Source organism: Leptonychotes weddellii, chromosome 4 (assembly GCF_054177405.1).
Source record: "Leptonychotes weddellii isolate Sample4059 chromosome 4, ASM5417740v2, whole genome shotgun sequence".
Taxonomy (NCBI): Eukaryota; Metazoa; Chordata; class Mammalia; order Carnivora; family Phocidae; genus Leptonychotes; species Leptonychotes weddellii.
Window position 1 is genome coordinate 102,205,241 of NC_138372.1, and position 24,551 is coordinate 102,229,791.

Here is a 24,551-nt window from a genome sequence, read left to right on the forward strand (position 1 = left end):
GCCTGGGTGGCTCAGTTGGTTAAGCGACTGCCTTCGGCTCAGGTCATGATCCTGGAGTCCCTGGATCGAGTCCCGCATCGGGCTCCCTGCTCGGCAGGGAGCCTGCTTCTCCCTCTGACCCTCCCCCCTCTCATGTGCTCTCTCTCTCATTCTCTCTGTCTCAAATAAATAAATAAAATCTTTAAAAAAAAAAAAAAAAAAAAGAATTACAGTTGAAACAAAATCCATACACAAAGAAAAAAAGACAAGAAATGCAACAAGATATTAACTGATAGTTGTATTTAAAGAAAGACTTAAGAATTATTTCTTTTCCTCCTCCAATTCTCCATATTTAATGAACATGGAAACCTGTCAATATTAAAAAAAAGTTTTTAAAGAAGAACTTATAATGAGATCAGATACCTCCAGTAAGTATAAAAGAGTACAACTTCTTTAAATTTAAGATAAATAAACCTAACTACAATGTCCGACAAAATGTAAACCATCTTTCCAGAAATAAAAACACATATATATGGTTCTCAGTCAACTTTTTAATTTTTTTAATTAACATATAATGTATTATTTGTTTCAGGGGTACAGGTCTGTGATTCATCAGTCTTACACAAGTCACAGTGCTCACCACAGTACATACCCTCCCCAATGTCCATCACCCAGTCATGCCATGCCTCCCACCCCTCTCCCCACCAGCAACCCTCAGTTTGTTTCTTAAGATTAAAAGTCTCTTATGGTTTGTCTCGCCCTCTGGTTTCCTCGTTTCATTTTTCCCTCCCTTCCCCTATGATCCTGTCTTGTTTCTCAAATTCCTCATATCAGTGAGATCATATGATACTTGTCTCTCTCTGACTTATTTTGCGTAGCATAATACTCTCTAGTTCCATCCACATCGTTGCAAATGGCAAGAATTGATCTTTTTGATGGCTGCATTATATTCCATTATATATATATATTCAACACATTCTATATTCATTCATCTGTTAATGGACATCTAGGCTCTTTCCATAGTTTGACTATTGTGGACATTACTGCTATAAACATTAGGATGCATGTGCCCAATCGGATTACTACATTTGTATCCTTCAGGTAAATACCCAGTAGTGGAATTGCTGGGTCATTTTCAACTTTTTGAGGAATCTCCATACTGTATTCCAGAGTAGCTGCACCAGCGTGCATTCCCACCAACAGTGTAGGAGGGTTCCCCTTTCTCCGAATCCTCACCAACATCTCTCGTTTCCTGACTTGTAAATTTTAGCCATTCTGACTGGTATCTCATTGAGGTTTTGATTTTTATTTCCCTGATGCCAAGTGATATTGAGCACTTTTTCATGTGTCTGTTGGCCATATGGATGTCTTCTTTGCAGAAATGTCTGTTTATGTCTTCTGCCCATTTCTTGATTGGATTCTTTGTTCTTTGGATGTTGAGTTTGGTTAAGATCTTTATAGATTTTGGATACTAGCTCTTTATCTGATATGTCATTTGCAAATATCTTCTCCCATTCTGTCAGTTGTCTTTCGGTTTTGTTGACTGTTTCCTTTGCTGAGCAAAAGGTTTTTATCTTGATGAAGTCCCAATAGTTCATTTTTGCCCTTGCTTTCCCTCCCTCTGGCAATGTGTCTAGGAAGAAGTTGGTGTGGCTGAGGTCAAAGAGGTTGCTGCCTGTGTTCTCAAGGATTTTGATGGATTCCTGTCTCACATTGAGGTCTTCCATCCACTTTGAGTCTATTTTTGTGCGTGGTGTAAGGAAATGTTCCAGTTTCATTTTTCTGCATGTGGCTGTCCAATTTTCCCAACATCATTTGTTAAAGAGACTGTCTTTTTTCCACCAGACATTCTTTCCTGCCTTGTCGAAGATTAGCTGACCATAGAGTTGAGGGTCCATTTCTGGGCTCTCTATTCTGTTCCATTGATCTATGTGTCTGTTTCTGTGCCAGTACCATACTGTCTTCATGATTAATTACGGTTTTGTAACACAGCTTGAAGTCCGGAATTGTGATGCCACCGGCTTTGCTTTTCTTTTTCAACATTCCTCTGGCTATTTGGGGTCTTTTCTGGTTCCATACAAATTTTAGGATTATTTGTTCCATTTCTTTGAAAAGAGTAGATGGTATTTTGATAGGGAATGCATTAAATGTGTAGACTGCTCTAGGGAGCATTGACATCTTCACAATATTTGTTCTTCCAATCCAAGAGCATGGAACGTTATTCCATTTCTTTGTCTTCCTCAATTTCTTTCAGGAGTATTCTATAATTTTCTGAGTACAGATCCTTTGCTTCCTTGGTTAGATTTATTCCTAGGTATCTTACGGTTTTGGATACAACTGTAAATGGGATTGACTCCTTAATTTCTCTTTTTTCTGTCTTGTTGTTGGTGTATAGAAATGCAACTGATTTCTGTGCATTGATTTTATATCCGGCCACTTTACTGAATTCCTGCATAAGTTCTAGCAGTTTTGGGGTGGAGTCTTTTAGGTTTTCCACATAAAATATCATATCATTGGCAAAAAGTGAGAGTTTAACTTCTTCTTTGCTGATTCGGATGCATTTTATTTCTTTTTGTTGTCTTATTGCTGAGGCTAGGACTTCTAGTACTATGTTGAGCAGCAGTGGTGACAGTGGACATGCCTGTCATGTTCCTGACCTTAGGGGAAAAGCTCTCAGTTTTTCCCCATTGACTATGATATTTGCTGTGGGTTTTTCATAAATGGCTTTTATGATATTGAGGTATATATCCTCTATCCCTACACTCTGAAACATTTTAATCAAGCTAAAGGATGCTGTACTTTGTCAAATGCTTTTTTCTGCATCTATTGAGAGGATCATATGATTCTTGTTCTTTCTTTTACTAATGTATTGTATCACATTGATTTGCAGATGGTGAACCAACCTTGCAGCCCAGGGATAAATCCCACTTGGTCGTGGTGAATACTCCTTTTAATGTACTGTTGGATCCTACTGGCTAGGATTTTGGTGAGAATTTTTGCATCCATGTTCATCAGGGATATTGATCTGTAGTTCTTTTTGATGGGGTCTTTGTCTCATTTGGGAACCAAGGTAATGCTGGCCTCATAAAATGAGTTTGGAAGTTTTCCTTCCATTTCTATTCTTTGAAACAGCTTCAGAAGAATAGGTATTAATTCTTCTTTAAACGTTTGGCAGAATTCCCCTGGGAAGCCATGTGGCCATGAGCTCTTGTTTTGGGGAGATTTTTGATGACTGCTTCAATTTCCTTAGTGGTTATGGGTCTGTTCAGGTTTACTATTTCTTCCTGGTTCACTTTTGGTACTTTATACGTCTCTAGGAATGCATCCATTTCTTCCAGATTGTCTAATTGCTGGCATAGAGTTGCACATAATATGTTCTTATAATTGTTTGTACTTCTTTGCTGTTGGTTGTGATCTCTCCTCTTTCATTCATGATTTTATTTATTTGGATCCTTTCTCTTTTCTTTTGGATAAGTCTGGCCAGGGGTTTACCAATCTTATTTATTCTTTTTTTTTTTTTTTTTAATTTTTTTAAGATTTTATTTACTTATTTGTCAGAGAGAGAGAGCACAAGCAGAGGGAGAAGCAGGCTTCCCGCTGAGCAGGGAGCCCGATGAGGGACTCGATCCCAGGACTCCAGGATCATGACCTGAGCTGAAGGCAGTCGTTTAACCAACTGAGCCACCCAGGCGCCCCAATCTTATTTATTCTTTCAAAGAACCAGCTCCTAGTTTCGTTGATCTATTCTACTGTTCTTTTGGTTTCTACTTCATTGATTTCTGCTCTGATCTTTAATATTTCTCTTCTCCTACTGGATTTAGGCTTTATTAAGATGTTCTTTCTCCAGCTCCTTTAGGTGGAGGGTTAGGTTGTATATTTGAGACCTTTCTTGTTTCTTCAGAAGGGCTTGTATTGCTATATACTTTCCTCATAGGACCGCCTTTGCTGCATCCCTGAGATTCTGAACAGTTGTGTTTTCATTTTCATTGGTTTCCATGCATTTTTCAAATTCTTCTTTAATTTCCTGGTTGACCCATTTATTCTTCAGTAGGATGCTCTTTAGCCTCCATGTATTTGAGTTCTTTCCAACTTTCCTCTTGTGATTGAGTTCTAGTTTCAAAGCACTGTGGTCCAAAAATATGCACGGAATGATCCCAATCTTTTGGTACCAGTTGAGACCTGATTTGTGACCTAGGATGTGATCTATTCTGGAGAATGTTCCATGGGCACTAGAGAATAACGTGTATTCTGTTGCTTTGGGATGGAATGTTCTGAATATATCTGTGAAGTCCATCTGGTTCAGTGTGTCATTTAAAGCCTTTATTTCCTTGTTGATCTTTTGCTTAGATGATCTGTCCATTTCAGTGAGCGGTGTGTTAACATCCCCTACTACTATTGTATTATTGTCGATGTGTTTCTCCGATTTTGTTATTAATTGGCTTATATAATTGGCTGCTCCCATGTTAGGGGCATAGATATTTAAAATTGTTACCTCTTCTTGTTGGATAGACCCTTTAAGTAAGATATAGTGTCCTTCCTCATCTCTTATTATAGTCTTTGGTTTAAAATCTAATTTATCTGATATAAGGATTGCCACCCAGCTTTCTTTTGATGACCATTAGCATGGTAAGCAGTGTTCTACCCTCTCACTTCAAATGTGGAGGTCTCTTCGGGTCTAAAATGAGTCTCCTGCAGGCAGCATATTGACGGGTCTTGCTTTTTTGTCCAATCTGATACTCTGTGCCTTTTGATTGGGGCATTTAGCCCATTTACATTCAGGGTAACTATTGAAAGATATGAATTTAGTGCCATTGTGTTGCCTGTGACTGTTACTGTATATTGTCTCTGTTCCTTTCTGGTCTATGTTACTTTTAGGCTCTCTCTTGCTTAAAGGACCCCTTTCAGTATTTCTTGTAGGGCTGGTTTGGTGTTTGCAAATTCCTTTAGTTTTTGTTTGTCCTGGAAGCTTTTTATCTCTCCTTCTATTTCCAATGACAGCCTAGCTGGATATAGTATTCTTGGCTGCATATTTTTCTCGTTTAGTGCTCTGAATATATCATGCCAGTCCTTTCTGGGCTGCCACGTCTCTTGTGGATAGGTCTGCTGCAAATCTAATGTTTCGATTGTTGTAGGTTACAGACCTCTTGTCCCGAGCTGCTTTCAGGATTTCCTCTTTGTCTCTGAGACTCGTAAGTTTTACTATTAGATGTCGGGGTGTTGACCTATTTTTATTGATTTTGAGGGGGGGTTCTCTGTGCCTCCTGGATTTTGATGCCTATTTCCTTCCCCAAATTCTGGAAGTTCTCTGCTATAATTTGCTCCAATATACATTCTGCCTCTCTCTCTCTTTCTTCTTCTGGGATCCCAATTATTCTAATGTTGTTTCGCTTTATGGTATCACTTATCTAATTCTGCCCTCGTGATCCAGTAGTTGTTTATCTCTCTTTTTCTCAGCCTCTTTATTCTCCATCATTTGGTCTTCTATATCACTGATTCTCTCTTCTGCCTCATTTATCCTAGCAGTTAGAGCCTCCATTATGATTACACCTCATTAATAGCCTTCCTGATTTTGACTTGGTTAGATTTTAGTTCTTTTATTTCTCCAGAAAGGGATTCTCTAGTATTTCTATACTTTTTTCAAGCCCAGCTAGTATCTTTATAGTCCTCATTCTGAACTCTAGTTCTGACATCTTACTAATGTCTGTATTGATTAGGTCCCTGGCAGTCAGTACTGCCTCTTGTTCTTTTTTTTGAGGTGAGTGCTTCCATGTTGTCATTTTGTCCAGAGGAGAATAGATGAATGAGAGAACAAAATGCTAAAAAAAAATGCTAAAATGCTAACACCGACCCCAGAAAAATATACAGTAAAGAAATAGAAGAGACCTGAAACCGGGGGGGATGGGGGGGCAAGATGATCAGGCTGGTGAGTAGAACAGAGCCGCACACTAGATTTTTGGTGTATTTTGGTTTGTTAGAAGAAATTGCCTCCCAAAATTTTAAAGAAAAGAAAACATATATATACAAAAATAAGGGTAAATATGATAAAGGGATGAAATATGACTGTAAAGATGACAATTAAAAAAGATTTTTAGGGACGCCTGGGTGGCTCAGTCAGTTAAGCGGCTACCTTCAGCCCGGGTCATGATCCCAGGGTCCTGGGATTGAGTCCCACATCGGACTCCTTGCTCAGCAGGGAGCCTGCTTCTCCCTCTCTCTCCCTCTGCTTATGCTCTCTCTGTCAAATAAATAAAATCTCTAAAAAAAAAAAAAAGATTTTTAAAAAGGAATTGATGATAAGAAGTTGGTTGAAAAAAGAAAGGAAAAAAATTTTTAAAAAAGAGAGAATGTGATCAGGTGGGAGACTAGGAGAATGTCATACACTAGATTTAGGGTATATTTTGGTCTGTTAGAAGAAACTGTATCCCAAAATTTTAAAGAAAGAAAAACTTCTATATATACAAAAAATAAGGTTAAATACAATGAAGAGATAGAATATGACTGTAAAAATGAAAAATTTAAAAAGAGTTTTAAAAAAGGAATTGATAAGACGTTGGTTGAAAAAGAAGAAAAATTCAACTAAAAAATAGAAAAAGAAAAAAATAAAGAAAATTAAAAAAATTAACTTTGAAAGTCTAAAGCATCATGGGAAAAAAGCCGTAAATTCTATGTGCTGTATTCCCCTAGCGTTGGGGTTTTGCCGTTCTCATTGATTGGTAAATTTGGTCTTGGCTGGATGTTCTTGCTGATCTTCTGGGGGAGGGGCCTGTTGCAGTGATTCTCAAATGTCTTTGCCTGAGGCGGAATTGCAACACCCTTGCCAGGGGCCAGGCTAAGTCATCTGCTCAGATTTGCTCTCGGTAGCTTTAGTTCCCTGAAAGCCTTCCGTACAGCTTTGGAGGATGAGAGTGAAAATGGCAGCCTCCCAATCTCTGGTCCCAGAGGAGCCGAGAACTCGGGGCCTCACTCCTCAGTGCAACCTCAGTGAAAAGCAGTCAATCGCTCCTGTCTTCCTGGTCTCTGGCTGCACTCCGTACTCACCCAGCCTGTGACCGAGCATTTCTGTCTCTGGCACACAACCCCGTTTGGAGTCTCCAAACCCAGCAGATCCCTGCGGTGCGCTCCCGTGCCGCTCCTCCAGGGGGAGGAGGACGGGGTCTCCCCGGATCTGCTGCTTGTTGGGTCCCTGCTCAAAGAGCAGTGGCCTGACTGTGCCGCAGATCATGGTTTATGGCAACCCCGAGCTGCGAACCCACTCCTCAGCTCTGTCTTTGGAACCAGCTTCTCTGCTCTGATACCTGGGAGCTCTGCCACACTCAGGCACCCCCAGTCTTTCTGTGACTCCGGGGGTCCTGACACCACACTGTCCCACCAAGGGTTTCACCCCCCACTTAGCCACTGGAGTGACGTCCCTCACCGGAGCAAACTTCTAAAAGTTCCAATTTTGTGCTCCGGTGCTCTGTCACTTGCCGGTAGCGGGTGATAGAGGCTCCCTCCTCTGCAGTCTATCTTCCCAACCAGCGCCTCAGATTCACTTCTTCGCACGTCCTACCTTCCAGAAAGTGGTCGCTTTTCTGTTCAGAGAGTTGCTGCTATTCTTTTCTTCAATCTCCTGTTGAGTTTGTAGGTGTTCTGAATGGTCTGATCCCTATCTAGCTGAATTCCTGGGGTCAGAAGAAATTTAGGTCTCCTATGCCTCCACCATCTTGCTCCTCCCTCCCTCAGTCAAGTTTCTATGGCAAATTCTAATTACTTTAGAATATGGAATTAGATCTTTAAAAAAAATTTTTTAAGATTTTATTTATTTGACAGAGAGAGACACAGTGAGAGACGGAACATAAGCAGGGGGAGTGGGAGAGGGAGAAGCAGGCTTCCCACGGAGCAGGGAGCCCGATGCGGGGCTCGATCCCAGGACTCTGGGATCATGACCTGAGCTGAAGGCAGATGCTTAACGACTGAGCCACCCAGGCACCCCTAGATTTAAAATTTAAATGAATTATAAACATAGTTTCAGTTTATCTTTAAAGACTAGATTTTTTTTTAAAAGCTTTTTATTTTGAAATAATCTGAAGCTTGCACAAATGTTTTAGAATGGTGCAAAAAACTTTACTCAGGGGCGCCTCGGTGGCGCAGTTGGTTAACAGTCCGACTCTTGGTTTTGGCTCAGGTAGTGATCTCCAGGTCCTGGGATTGAGACCCACATCGGGCTCTATGCTCAGCGTGGGGTCAGCTTGAGTTTCTCTCTCCTCTCCCTCTGTCCCTCCCCCTGCACTCTAATAAATAAAACTTTAAAAAAAAACTTCAGTCAGATTCCCCAAGTGTTAATGTGTGGTATACTTGTTCCCTCATTCATTCATTGCCCCCTACTATACACATACATGTGTGCTGCATGTACACAAACACGTACACTATTGTGTGCACACATATTTCTTTTGAACCATTTGAAAATCAGTAGCAAATATCAGGCTCCTTAATTCCAAAATAATTCACTATGTATTCCCCAAGAAAAAAGAAATTCACTTATATAACCACAGTAAATACTTAGTAAATTTAACAATGATACGATACTGTTTACTTACCTACAGCCCTTAGAAAAATTCTGTCAATTTTCCCAATAATGATCTTTATAGCAATTTTTCTTTTCTGGTCCAGAATCCAATACAGGAAGATCTGATTTCATTTTCTTAAGACTAAACTTTTTAAATTTTAGGGGCCTTACAATTTTTAGTTCCTAGTTTCCAAGCTCTTGGAAGTAATAGGTTTTTTGTTATTATTACTGTTTCCTTTGGAATTTTAAAAGGTTCAACTTTTTCTATTTTTCTCTTCCCTGTAAGGGTAATAACTGCTTAGAGAAATGGCTGATTCCAGGCTGGGGAAGGGAAGAGAGAAGAACCCAACACATTTTTTGGTTCCAGGATATAAAAGAGATAAAACTGAAGGGGTTTGTCAAGCAGACACAAGAGCCAGTTTGAATAGGCACCCACTGGTCAAATCTGGGATAATATAAATATCAAAATAATATTAACAGTAATGGATTATAATCCATGTTATAAAATAGGAATCCACGGGCACCTGGGTGGCTCAGCTGGTTAAGCGACTGCCTTCGGCTCAGGTCATGATCCCGGAGTCCCAGGATCGAGTCCCACATCGGGCTCCCTGCTTGGCAGGGAGTCTGCTTCTCCTTCTAACCCTACCCCCTCTTGCGCTCTCTCTCTCTCTCTCTCAAATAAATAAATAAAAAAAAAATCTTAAAAAAAATAGGAATCCACTAATAGAAAAATAGCTGGGAAGTAAAAGGAGGGTTCTTTCTTGTAGTAGTAGAATGATTTATAAATACTGAAGAAGTGGAAGAGTTAGAGAATCACAATTTTGCAACTACCAAAACTGCCTTTATAGGGCGGTTTGGGCAAGAATTGGTGGATACTAAATGTGGGGTGGGGGGAGGTCTGATGAGAAGCAAGATAGTTTCAGGGTCTTAAAGTGTCTCTCACAGAATGCCTATTAGATACAAGAAGAAAAATGATAAACTATACAGTGTATGCCTTGACTTGGTTATCAAAATTAACATCATCATCAATGCCTCTGGATGTGATAACCTCAAGACACAACACACTTAAGTAGTATTCCAACTACGGATTCACATCTAATCATGAGAAAATAACAGATAAAGTCCAAATCAGGACTATTTTAATCTGCTATTAAAAACAAAGATGAAAAATAGATGGAAAAATAAATAAATAAAATAAAAACAAAGATGAGTGCTTATATTCTTCAAATTGTCAATGTCATAAATAACGTACGAAGGCTTAAGAACTATTCCAGATCAGAAGATTATGTCTGTGATCCTAGACTAGATCTTGTTCTGAGAGGGAAAAAAAAGCTATAGAGAACATCACTGGGAGGCCTGACAAAACAGGAATCTGCACTGCAGATTACAGTACTATACCAATGTTAAATTTCCTGAATTCCCTATATTATGATTACATAAGAAAATAAACTTGTTCCAAGGAAATACACACTTAAAGGTATTAAAGGGTAAAGCATGATAGATACGATAGATACAACTATTCTCAAATGGTTCAGCAAAGATAACTTGTGCTTTTATGAGTATAAACATACAAAGACAGAGAAGACAGAAATATGACAAAACAAATATGGCAAATATTAAAAATTAATGATCTAGAAAAAGATACATGAGTTATTTTTATTATTCTTGTAAACTTTCTGTAAGTTAGAAAAATTATTTCAAAAACCTTTTTAAAAAGTATGACAACTTCCCCATGGGGGGAAAATTTCTTTTTAAAGAGGCAGTCCAGTTATAAGTGCTGAAAGACAAAAAAAGCTAAATTTGACTAACTTAAAAAGCAAAACCTTCAAGGAGGTCAAACTAATGCCACTCCCTCTTAATATAAGACATTGATTTCAATACATTTATAATTGTAAACAGAAAAAATGCAAACACCAAACATTTGAATAAACCAGATCATAAATACATATAAGGGAAGATCAATATACCTAATAACTTTTTCCACGATTTGATGAGAGACTTTGCTAAAGATGTAACTTCTTCATCTGTACTCTGCTTCCGAATAGCATTTACTGACATTCCAATTCTTGTGGACTGCAAGGCAATGACAAAAAAAATTTGTACAAGCTGTTTTATTTCAGACATTTTAGTGTTTCATTTTCTTCTTTCCCATTTTCCTGTTTCTACTGTAGAACAGAAAAAAATCTCAGTTATTTGAATTCTTATAATAGTATACTATAGAATTAGGATACGTGCATATATTATATGTTATATATATGTAATATATATGTAATATATCATGTAGTAATAATATTATTATGCCCAGGATTATGCTGGAAGCATCCACATTCATTAATCTTCCTAACAACACTTTAAAGTTGAGATCAGGGGCGTCTGGGTGGCTCAGTCGTTAAGCGTCTGCCTTCAGCTCAGGTCATGATCCCAGGGTCCTGGGACTGAGCTCCGCATTAGGCTCCCTGCTCAGCAGGAAGCCTGCTTCTCTCTCTCTCCCACTCCCCCTGCTTGTGTTCCCTCTCTCGCTGTGTCTCTCTCTGTCAAATAAATAAAATCTTAAAAATAAATAAATAAAGTTGAGATCATTATCCCTATTTGTCCAGCAATACACCATTCCTAATTGGCAAAACTGGGATTTTAATGCAGGTCTGCCCACCTCCAAAGTCCATGCTCTTTCCAGCACATCAATGGTTTTCAAATTGTGCTCAAAGAACACAAAAGCTATGACAAGCCAATTAAGGAAGATAAATAAAAAAATGGTAAATTATTTAGTAAGTTCAAGTTGTTAGTAGACAATCTTTCAAAACATACGGTCAATGGAAGGAAAAAAACAACAAAAGGAATTGTTAGTGGCAAAAAAAAGAGGTGAACCCCTGCTGTAAACTTTAAGGCAGAATAATAAATGGGTACTTATGGTTTTTCCTGCTAAATTATTTAATCTTCTCAACAAAGAGATTCAGGAGAGAAATTTGGTTCAAGAATTTAGAATATGGGTTTGGCTGGAATGGCTTACCTATGGAAGGCTATGCAAGGCAGGTAAGGTTCCATAGCAGAAAGATAAAGGGGACTCCACAATTCTAAAATCCAAAAATATTTTGAGATTTATGTTTTGGGAGGGTTTTCCCCCAAAGAAAGAAGTTTATTGCTTTAATAAAATGCTCTCAGAAAATTTTTTTTTTTTAAAGATTTTATTTATTTATTTGACAGAGAGAGAGAGAGAGAGAATAGGCAGAGAGGCAGGCATAGGGAGAGGGAGAAGCAGGCTCCCCGCTGAGCAGTGAGCCCGATGCAGGGCTCGATCCCAGGACCCTGGGATCATAACCTGAGCCGAAGGCAGACGCTTAACCAGCTAAGCCAGCCAGGCGCCCCCTCAGAATTTTTTTTAGAGAAGAAAATACTTTGAGAACTTTAAAACTTTTTAGAACTTTTCTAAAACACTTGAATATAGAAAATTTTCCAGAAGCAAGTGCCTGGGCTGGATGGCATAGCCTACAACCGTGTGGACCCAGAGCTGTCCGACTGGATGTAGCTAACTGCTTAGAAGCCAGGCTTGCACTTGCAGCCACCGTACCAAGTGTCAAGTCTGACTTCCTTATCCCGATGCCTTCAGCACTCCTTCTTCAGCACCCATTCACAGCTCTTCCTCACTACCACCCCACAACCCACCCCACCAACCTAGAAGAAAACCTACTTTTGGAATGAGTGGTGGAAATCACTGAGTTACTAGTATAGTTCTGAAGCTACAACTGACACAGACTGGAAAAGAAAATGGAATTTTAGGAAGTAGTCAGAGGCAAGCAAAGATACAAGGAGAGCATGAACAAATCGTGAGCTGTGGGTGATTGCTTTTTAATTACCATAGGATGTTTTCATTACTAAAGAGTCAATAATTACCTGCTTAAAACCCACGAAAACCCCTATGGAGATTAGGCATCTGTAACATGCTTACTTAAGGAAGAGACTGTCTAGTCAAAAGTAAGAAATGAGGTTGCTAAGGTAGACTGACAAAGACCTGGGGAGGTTTTTTCCCTCTTTTTTAAAGAGGATATTTGGGGAAGAGTAAAACTAGACAGAGGAAAGGATTATGAAGCTATTTTACTTTGATAACCAAGTCTAGATGTACCTCTAAGAATTCTCTAGACTCTGGATTTTTCCTAAAACCAGTACACTATAATTTATAAGATATAACAGGTGGTCTATAAAAAAAGTGTTGTGTGCTCAAATAACATTAAGAATTGTAGAGTTAGGGGCGCCTGGGTAGCTCAGGAGGTTAAGTGTCTGCCTTCGGCTCAGGTCCTGGGATTGAGCCCCCGCACTGGGCTTCCTGCTCGGCAGAGAGTCTGCTTCTCACTCTCCCTCTGCCCTTCCCCCGTGCTCTCTCTCTTTCTCTCAAATAAATAAAATCTTTAAAAATAAATAAATAAGTTTTTTAAAAAAGGACCGGAGAGTTAAACAGGCTTCTTGACTGCAGAACTAATGAAGGTTTTTGAGATCCACTATACATTGTGAAATTCTAGACAGAAAATGTATGCCTTTGCCCATGTCTGGCCATCTGGTTTCTATAGAATACCAGCTATGCAATAAGAAAGACACTACACCTTGGAAAGATGGGGAGGGCATTAAGCAGACTTAGGGAATCAGCTGCGCATTGATGGTAAGGCAGAAAGGAATGAGTAGTGAGATTAAGAGACACTGTCAGCATCAAAGGAACTAAGCAGACTTGTATGTTCTAGAAGAAAAATCACCTTTATGATCACTCATGAGTTTTTGCCAAGATAATTTAAGATAGCCACTAAATCTTAAAGTAAAAAATATAAAGCTACTAAAAACACTGTTGAAAGAAACTAAAGACCTAAATAAATAGAAAGGCACCCCATATTCATGGATCATAAGACTTAAATGTTAAAGACTGCAACACTAATAAAATCGAGCTACAGATTCAATGTAATCCCTATTAAAATCCCAGCTGCCTTTTGTACAGAAACTGATAAGCTTATCCTAAAGTTCATATGGAAATACAAGAATAGCCAAAACAATCTTAAGAAGAATAAAGTTGAAGGACTCAAAAGTCCCAAATTCAAAACTTACTACAAAACTACAAGAATCAACACAATATGGTCCTATATAAGGAGAGACATGTAGATTAATGGAATAGACTTAAGAATCCAGAAATAAACTCCTACATTTTTTTGTCATTTTCAATAAGGATGTCAAGATAATTCATTAGAGAGAATATCAAAAAGTAAACAAGTAGATATCCACATATAAAAGAATGAAATTGGACCTCTTCTTTATACCACACATGAAAATTAACTCAAAATGAATCACAGAACTAAATAAAAGAGCCAAAAAAAAAAAAAAGAATAAATTTTCGTAACCTTGAATTAGGTAACCGAGATTTGACATCTAAAGCACAAGCAACCAAAGAAAAAGAGATAAATCAGACTACAACAAAAGAACACCACTAAGAAAGTAAAAATAACCCACAGAATGGGAGATAACCCTGTATATGATTAAGGGACTTGTATCTAGAATATATAAAGAACTATTACAAATTAGTAATAAAAAACAAACTATCCAGGAGGGATGGGGTGGCTGGGTGATGGACACTGGGGAGGGTATGTACTATGGTGAGCACTGTGAATTGTGTTAAGACTGATGAATCACAGATCTGTACCCCTAATACAAATATGTTTATATGTTAATAAAAAAAAAAACTATCCAACTTAAAAACAGGCAAAAGATCTGAAATGACATTTCTCCAAAGAAAACATATGAATGGTTAAGAAGTACATGAAAAGATGTTCAACATAATTAGTCATTAGGGAAATGGAAATCAATACAATAAGGTATCACCTCACACCCACTAAGATGGCTATAATCAAAGATAATAACAAGTGTTGGCAAGAATGTGGATAAACTGGAACCTTTGTTTACTTGCTGTTGGAAATGTAAAATGGTAAAGTCACTTGGGAAAACACTCTGGCAGGTCCTCAAATACTCAACATAAGGTTACCTATGACTCATCATTTCCATTCTTTCAGATCTCTACCCAAGCGAAACAAAAACACACAAACCTATACATGAATGTGTAAGGCAGGGGTCATAACAACCAAAAAAGTAGAAATAACCCAAATGTCCATCAACTGACAAATGAATAAACAAAATGTGGTATTATTCAGCCTTAAAAGGAATGAAGTACTGATACGTGCTACAACATGGATGAACCTTGAAGATTATGCTAAGTAAAAGAAGCCGGGGAGGCACCTGGCTAACTCAGTTGGTAGAGCTTGTGAGTCTTGATCTTGGGAGTCATGAGTTTAAGCCCCACGTTGAGGGGCAGACTGTATTTAAAACTAAAAAAAAAAAAATCTAAAAAAAAAGGCAGCCAGAACCAAAAGGTCAGGTATTGTATGACTTCATTTATATGAAATATCTGGAATAGGTAAATCTAAAGAGACAGAAGGTACATTGATTAGTGCTTGCCTAGGGCAGAAGAGGTGGTTCAACTGGGGAGAAATAAGGAATGACAACTAAAAGGTACCCCAGAGGCTAGCTTCATGCTGGCAGCAGCTGTCAATGCCAGACCAAGAAAGTGAGATCTAGGGAGATCAAATCAGGGCCAAAAGTCCAACTTCTTTTCCTTTCACAGATTTCAAACTTGGAGATTCAGGTTTTATTCTTCTTGAGGAAGGCAACATTTTTCTATAATGGTAACTTAGTAGAGTATTGATTTATGTTACCATCTTAAAAAAATCCCAGAAGTTAATAATGGTTTACTCCATAACAGGACAATACAAAAAACTTAATAGTATTAAAAATGTTTTGGTATTTCATGACAATTATCTATTCAAATCATGACATATTAGCACATACCTGTAATAATTCCAGGGTCATGGGAATATTCTTAAGCTCCTTCAGTAAATCCAATGCTCCAGCCTATAAAATAAAATAATTGCATATTGAACTTCCCAAATGATAAAGCAAGGACTAACTAGAGATTTAAATTTATGTTTTCCTATCCACAACTCACTATGGCTCATTTATTTGTGTGGGAATAGTATATATATAAAAGGGGGAAAGGGATAGAGTTTTCCAAATTATGGCTGCAACTCATTAAAGAAATATAAAATCCATTTACTGGGTTATGACCAGCACTTATTAAGTCCTGCTTTGTTAAAGTTCATTTTAAATATAGTATTTGTTTATGTGTCCCAATTAGAAATGTGAAATGTGTTTCTTACTGTGGTGGCATAACACACCCCAGATTTCCATAGAGAACATCTATCTGATTAAGGAGCCAACCCTGAGAAAGTGGGAATGGGGGTCAGAAGACGCTTCAGCACCTCTAGCATTCACTCACACACAAAGAGTGGGAAAGGGCATATCTTTACTAGAATTCTTTTGAGGTCTCTCTGTATCTTCCTGGTCTGTCACAAAAACTGCAGTCTACCTGATTCTTACAAAGTAGGAAAAAGCAAATTCTGAGAGAAAACTCAGAATTAAGATGTTAAGCTCATAGGCCTGTCCACTGCCATCTAGAATCAAAGGCTCGCATGTTGATAATGAAGAGGGAACAAAATAAGGCTCCTGGAAGAATTACATAAACCACCTAAGGTTAAAAAAGGAATGAAATAAGATGAGAAGCAACAGCACCACCTACACCTTATGGCCATATATTTCAATTTGATACTCATTTAATGTATCATATTTCATATGATACATTCACTTAGTCATATTTATTTTAATATTCACTTACTGTACTATATTTAGACACATCATTAGTCTATATGCCACTAATAAAGAAAAAATATTAAACTATGGCATAGTATTTCCTTATCATTTGTTTTACTTTTGTAACTCTTTTAGACTTGAAATTTTTATCATGTATCACCCTTTACATATATAAAAGAAAAATATAAGCAAAATAAATTGGCTAAGGTGTTTCTAAAACTATGTCACATTCAGAGTCCCCAATGCTTATGAATAACTTATTGACTCAGATTCAATAAAATCTTTTTTTTATCCCACAAAAAGTTGTGTCAAAAACACTAGTAATAGGGGCGCCTGGGTGGCTCAGTCGTTAGGCATCTGCCTTCGGGTCAGGTCATGATCCCAGGGTCCTGGGATCAAGCCCTGCATCGGGCTCCCTGCTCCGCGGGAAGCCTGCTTCTCCCTCTCCCACTCCCCCTGCTTGTGTTCCCTCTCTCGCTAGGTCTCTCTGTGTCAAATAAATAAAATCTTAAAAAAAAAAAAAAAAAAACACTAGTAATGCAGCATTTCATAAAAGAATCCATCAAAGAGCTAAAACCTTTAGCTCTTAGCTGGCTTTGTAGTGTGTAGAGCTAGATGTTTTTCATCCCCACTGCTCTTCAACCATTTGGTTCCTTGAGGTTCAAAGAGCACTCTACTAATGTTTTTCAGAGTTTCTTCCAAGCCACTGACACCCACTCTGCAAATGTTGATACTGGGTTTGATATTCTGCCTGTGAAACTACATCCCAACAGCCATCTGGTTGACAATATATGTGTAACTCATTCTGCTTTCTCAAATGTTAAAATATGAAAACTAGGCACCCTATGAATCAATGAAACACAGCATATTCCAGGAAAATAGAAAACCCTAGAGCATGTCCCTCATTATGCACCCCAAAGGAAAAAACAAGCATGGAACCTTATGGTATCACATTTCTTAAATATAAAATCGAGTAAAGGCTTCCAGTCATGTAATTTTTCCATTTAAAGTTGAGACATCAGACTTGGCTGTGGAGAATAAAAAAGTATTAAGTTTTCTTCTGGTAACAAACATATATATCATTTTAATTTCACCCAATACGTCATCAATAAAAAGTTCAACAGCAACTATGAAACAGGTTATTATGAAGGATTTTAATGATTTACTGCTTAAAGATCCCTTCTGATTTTAAGATTCTATAAATTCTTTTCATTTAAAGGTAACCAAAAACAGTGCACATTATAGTTGTTAGGTAAGAAAACTAACATTGACTTTAAATTTACAAGTAATCAGGAATTTCTACAGGAATGACATCTCTGTGAGCAAATGGGGTCTTCAATCCCCCATCTGCAAATCCCAAAACCAAAACCCTTTGAAAATCAAGATTTCATGGGGCACCTGGGTGGCTCAGTCGGTTAAACATCTGCCTTCAGCTCAGGTCATGATCTCAGGGTCTTGGGATCAAGCCCCGCCTCAGGCTCCTGCTCAGCGGGGAGCCTGCTTCTCCCTCTCCCACTCTGCTTGTGCGTGCTTACTCTCTCTTTCAAATAAATAAATAAAATCTTAAAAAAAAAAATCAAGATTTCTTAAAGATTTTCAATAAACTCATTTGCCAGCAACACCCAATATCAACATATGTAAAGCCATTTATGTTCTATATATCCCACTTCATGTGAGAGTACTACATTTCACTACAGAAATGTTAATGTCTGATTAATGGGAACTGCCCAGATCTGCTGAGGATATATGATGTGTGTATCATATTATCTTAATAAAATCTGAAAATTGAGGAATTCTCAAATATATCAGACTCTAAAAGGTTTTCATTAAGAGATTGTGGACTTGTATCTTATAACTACCATAGACATTTTTCTTCTACCCATGTCTCCATGGACTTTCTGATCCATTTCTGACCTAGGATCAATTAGAAAGGAAGAGAAGGAATCACACTTCTAGGAGTCCTTAGACTTACACAGTGCTGTCACATATAAAGTTGATTCTTCTAACACATCAGCAATGTGGCATAAGCTGTTTTCCAAGTAGAAGCAATAGACAGATTTGCATTAATTTCACCACACTCTCCTTTTTTACTCAGATCTCTTTGGTGAGACTGGAGTCAGAGATACAAGCTATGGAAGAAGAAAAAGCTAAATACCATTCATGGGATGAAACTATGACCTTTCTCATAATTATACTATGCTCTAGCCAAATAAGATGAATATTTCAATTAAAGTTCTTTAAGAAATAAACAACTATGATGATCTGAATGAGCAAAAAGGTGAAAACAAGTGATCATATATTAATTCAGTGACAAAAGCTTCTTTGAATATTACTATGTGCCAAGAACTTTGTTAAATATATATGTATTATTTCATCTTCACAATAAACCCTATAGAAGCAGGTAATCTTTTTATCCCCATTTTACATAAAAGGAATTGAAAACTCAGATAATTTAGGAACTTGTGCTGTCATATGATTATTACTAACTAAAACAGGTGAGACCTACCCAGTTCTGTCAAATTACACTTAGACTTCTCAACAAATACTTGTTAACTGTGTACGAAACTCTGAGGAATCCAGCAATGAGCAAGACAGAAATCCTTTCTGACTACAGGGAATTTAAAAATAAACATAAATCTTTGAACATCTACTTCAAACCCTCAATTATACAAAGAAACAAACTCAGAAAAGGAAAGTGACTTGGCCAACTGATAAGTAATATAAAAGGACAAGAACTATAATCTCCTGACCCTCACACCACTTGTTCTCTCCATTTCATAGGTCCACTGGTAGCAGTTCTAATCAGTGAACTGGGGTGAACAGCACTGCCAAACAAGAAACTATATTCCATCCTTCCCCAATCATCACCTGCCTCTAAAGGTCAGGTCTATTAGATTGCAGCATCTCCTACAGATAATGATGCAAGAGAAAGAAAGATTCTACCTTATCTTCCAGAGTCAAATTTAGTTCACATTACTGGCTGAATAATAAATAACAGCTATCACATGACTTTATTACATGGCTGGTACTGTCATCAGAAACAAGTACTTTTACAAAATATGGTATTCAAATTTGTATTGAGCACCCAGCATATACGAGCTTGTATAGGATACAAACATCGTTCTCCTCAAGGAGATGTAAGGAGGAGGAAGCAACACAGAATATACAATGAAGAACATGGGCTATATATATAACAGATCTAAATTCAAATCCATGCACTGCCATTTCCTAATTATAAGATCCTAGGAATGTTATTTGTCCTTTTCAAACTTCAGCTTCTTTATATGTAGGAGAGCACAATACACTGACCTAAAACAGTTAAAATGGTCAAATGGAGTAATATAACACTAAGAGGTGTTGAAATAGAGTGCCTGACACATAGAAGATGGTTGATAAGGGGTACAAAGAAATAAAAAAATTTATCTACTTCCATCATAACAATATTCTCAAAGAGCCATAAGCCAGCATTTTAAGTATTATTTAAGCTCAATCAACTCAAACACCTCTTAGAATTATGAGATCCCAAGGTTTAAAAAATTAAGGTGCTATTTAAAAAAAAGGAAACACTGGGGCACCTGTGTGGCTCAGTCGGTTAAGCGACTGCCTTTGGCTCAGGTCATGATCCCAAGGTCCCAGGATCGAATCCTAGATTAGGCTCCCCACTCAGCGGGGAGTTGGCTTCTCCCTCTGACCCTCCCTCTTCTGCTGTCTCTCTCTCTCAAATAAATGAAATCTTTAAAAAAAAGGAGGGGTACCTGTGTATTTTTTTTTTTGTATGGATGTGTTTTTATTTTTTTATTTAATATTTTTTTATTTATTTACTTGACAGAGAAAGAGACAGCGAGAGCAGGAACACAAGCAGGGGGAGTGGGAGAGGGAGAAGCAGGCTTCCCGCCGAGCAGGGAGCCCGATGTGGGACTCGATCCCAGGACCCTGGGATCATGACCTGAGCTGAAGGCAGACGCTTAACGACTGAGCCACCCAGGCGCCCTGTATGGATGTGTTTTTAAAATAAAAGCTCCAGGGACGCCTCGGTGGCTCAGTTGGTTAAGCGTCTGCCTTTGGCTCAGAGTCCTGGGATCAAGCCCCATGTTGGGCTCTCTGCTCAGTGGGGAGCCAGCTTCTCCCTCTCCCTCCCCCTCCCTCTGTTTGTGCCCATGCTCTCTGTCAAATAAATGAATAAAATCTTAAAAAAAAAAAAAAGGAAACACTGTAAATATTTACATTATGGCTCAGCAACATCACAATATACTAGGAATTATAATTTTACTATGTCATCTCAAATTTGTAGTTATTCTCAACCAAATGCACAAGCAATGAGAGGAAAAATACATAAATTTGACCTCATAAAAAATGAAAGGTTTTGAACTTCAAAAGACACGATCAAGAGAGTAAAAAGATAACCCAGAGAATGGGAGACAATATATACAAATCCTGTCTCTGATAAGAGTCTAGTATTCAGAATGTAAAGAATTCTTACAATTCAATAATACAAATACTCAGTTAAAAAATGGGCAAAGGATCTGAACATTTCTCCAAAAATAAAGAAATAGCCAGCAAACAATGAAAAATGTTCACCATCATCAGTCATCAGAGAAATGCAAATCAAAATCACAATGAGATACCTCTTCACATCCACTGTGATGGCTATAATCAAAAAAGACAAAATAACAAGTGTTGATGAAGACGTGGTAAAATTGGAACCCTCATCCACTGCTGGTAAGAATGTAAAATGGTGCAGCAACTTTGGAAAACAGTTTGGCAATTCCTCAAAAAGTTAAACACAGCTATCATATGACCTAGCAATTCTACTCCTAGGTATATACCCAAGAGAGAAAAAAAAATATGTCCACACAAACACCTGCACAAGAATATTCTTTATTAATAATATTCATTATTAATAAATTAATAAATTAATAATATTCATTATTAATAACCAAAAAGTGGAAACAGCCAAAAATGTGCATCAAATGATGAAAAAACAAAATGCAGTATATCCACCAGTACAGTAGTGCTATTCAGCAATACAAAGGAATGAAGTACTGATACCTGCTGTAATATAGATGAATCCTGAAAACACTAAGTGAGAGGCCCATCACAAAAGAACACATATTGTATGATTCCATTTATACAAACACATGTTGTGTAATTCCATTTATATGAAATGTCCAGAATAGCAAATCCATAGAGACAGAAAACATATTGGGGGCGGGGGGAGATATATGATGACTACTTAATGGGCACAGGTGGCTTCTTTGGAGTGATGAAAGTGCTCTTAAATTAGATAGTGTGGTGACAGCTGTACAAATCTGTGAATGAATTGTACACGTTAAAAGGGAGAACTGTATTGTGTATTTCAATAAGGCTGCTATAAAAAATTGTGTAGTCATTCTAAATTTCAATTTATATTAATTAATCTAACCCTGATATGAAAACCAAAGTTTTTTTCTTCAACCCAGGTATAAAACTTAGAAATTTACACATTCCAAGTATCGCAGTTCCTAGGATATTCTAACATCTAATTTCAATTTCTCTCCCAACAATTTAATTCTATTCAGCCCTGAGCCTTCAATGAAGAAATACTAAACAAAGCTCACCACCACTGACAAAATCTATGAATTTGAAAATTCTAAGTTACCTCACTCCTTCTTCTAGAGTCATGTAATAAATCCTTTACAAAAAGAATACACAGGGCACCTGGGTGGCTCAGATGGTTAAGCGTCTGCCTTTGGCTCAGGTCATGATCCCAGGGTGCTGGGATCGAGTCCCACGTAGGGTTCCCAGCTCAGCGGGGAGCCTGCTTCTCCCTCTGCCTCTCTCTCTCTCTCTCTCATGAATAAATAAATAAAATCTTTAAAAAACAAAAAAAGAATACACAGGTTTTTTAGCCCTTACCATATCTTAGGGACTGCCAAGATTTTTAATTCATCTAATTTTTACTATATTACCTCCAATTTACCACCAAAAAAAAAAAAAAAACCACCTAAAATGGTTTTAGAGATGTTAAGGATCTTGCCTAAGATCACAACGCTAAAGTTCAGAAGAGCCAAGATTTAAACTCAGATTAGGAGTCAGACTTGCTTATTGACATCAAGTCAAAATGACATTTAAAAAAAGAAAGTTAAAATGACATAAAAAACAGCTAATACCTGAAAATTTGGAACTAACTTATGTGGTTCACCAAGGCCTCAAAGTATACACTTGTAAAACTGCTAATATTGTTTAAGATCAAGTACACACATGGCGCAGCATTTTGGATAGTACTAGGGTCAGGATATTGACTGGATATTAGGGAAACCTGCCTCCCCCAGAACAGCAAATACCCTTACTTCTTGGTTTTATATTCACCTAACTGTACCCACACAAGGTTCAAAAAAGGGGTCTTTTAGAGAGATGTTGCACCTTAAGAGAGTAGTACAGACTATGAGTAAAACATTTAGATTCATGTCTTCATCTGCCTACTTTCTAGCTATTTGGCTTAGGACAATTCACTTAACCTTCCAAATAGTTTCCTTATTTTAGAATGGGGATATTACTTATCATGCAAAACTGTCCCAGGGATAAGTACTTAGCCGAATGCCTGGCTCAGAGTAATAGTTCAATAAATGGTAGCTGTTATTATTATTACTTAAATGTGACACCTATGCTTTACTAAACTAAATATCCAATAACAACACTTAAACTTGCCAATTTAAGAGGAAAACTACTATTTTTCAAGTAAAGTTTACTTTTTCATAGTATAAAAATAGTATTTTAAAAAGCTCACAGAGAAAATCTGGAAACCACACACACGCACACACAGAGAGAGAGAGAGAGAGAGAGAGAGGGAGAAACAAATCTACCATAATCCTACAACCCCCAGAACAACTTCTGTGAAATTACTGACCTCTTAAAAAGCTATCTGTGGGTTGATGTGCTTTGGAGGGCAAAGAGGGAGAGTCATTCAGACCACTTCCCTTTCTCTTTATTTCATTTGCCAATTTGAATTTCTGAAAGATATACAGGAAAAGGGAGAAGGAAAAAACATAAAAGAGCCAGTCAATTTTATCTTTCTTTTTGAGGAGCAAGTTTCCATATTGGTCAAGTTTTGAACTATCAGAAAAATGAGATTTGAGGAGTATCTATGGAGTTTATACTCATTCTCCCCCAGACTCATCATTATTCCTTTATACCTTGAGAACTACAGGTAAATACAAACTGGTCTTCTCCATCTTTATCCACTAAGGAATTACTCATTTTTAGGAAACACCTATTACAAGGAAAGGAAACAAGCCGCTCATGTATTACATGATTAATGGATACACGTTATAGCCTGAGTTAGAGAAAAAAAATTACCCAACAAAAGGCCTTTTTCCCTCAGAGCATCTACTGTGCGAATCTAGGGATGTCTCCAGGTAAAGAAAAAAACTTTCCAGTTTAAACAAAATAACAGAAATGTTCAGCCTATCAAATAATCAGATCTCATCACTTGCACTGGGCTGTATCAATGAGAAAAATAAATGGCAAAGGTAATGTCTGGACCAGAAAACAAACAGGAAATACTTTAAAAGGCCAAAATTGCAAATACGGGTTAACAGGGTATGAAATTACAGGCTAGGCAACGCACCTGTTAAAGAAAAGAGGAACAGACTATGTACGAAGTCTTAATAATTCACTGTTTTAACACTATTTTCTGCTCTAGAATGCTGTCCAGTAGAAAACCTGGGTCCTGGCTTAATCCAAATTGCTCAGTACTTAATTTAAGTGGGTGAACTACTTAATCTCTCTCAGCTTCTTACTCTGCAAAATAGGTACACAATAGCTGTGTTGAGTCTCAAAGGAATTTTACACAGATGCTTTTTAACTCTAAAGTGCTGTACAAATCAGAACATCCCTTTTCTCCTTCACATTAGTTTGACACGGAATTTATTTCATAGATATGAATAAGTTATTTCAGGTACACTGATACTGAAAATGTACTGAGCAGGGTGGAACAAATTCAGGTGAAGAAAATCATGGAGCTGAAGCTGAAAACAGTTGACTCTGAATCAGAGGACTGAAAGTAGCACACACTGGTGGACAAAAATGCAGAAATTGGAAGACTTCATACAAACCACAAAGAAAACATGTTTATATAAACACTTTATCAGTAACAAGATAATGCCACTGGTATTAACTGTAAACCACTTAAGAGTACCCAGCAATGACATCTGGTCAAATGCGTCTACCAGCACACCTAGTGTGTGCGTTTTAATCATAGCTCTTTACATACTACCACCTGACAATATCCACTTTTTAAAAAACGTTTAGCGACTTGCCA

At 37.6% G+C, this 24,551-nt stretch overlaps 1 protein-coding gene across 1 annotated transcript in view; it reads right to left on the reverse strand.

Moving 5' to 3' along the window:
- Nucleotides 1–24,551, reverse strand: part of TCEA1 (transcription elongation factor A1) — a 46,876-nt gene that overhangs the window by 21,523 nt on the left and 802 nt on the right. The window contains exons 2-3 of the mRNA XM_006742158.3: nt 15,395–15,457; nt 10,492–10,597 (exon numbers count right to left, since the gene is read on the reverse strand). Of these exons, the coding sequence (XP_006742221.1) occupies nt 10,492–10,597; nt 15,395–15,457 (169 nt within the window). The remainder of the gene's footprint in view (nt 1–10,491; nt 10,598–15,394; nt 15,458–24,551) is intronic.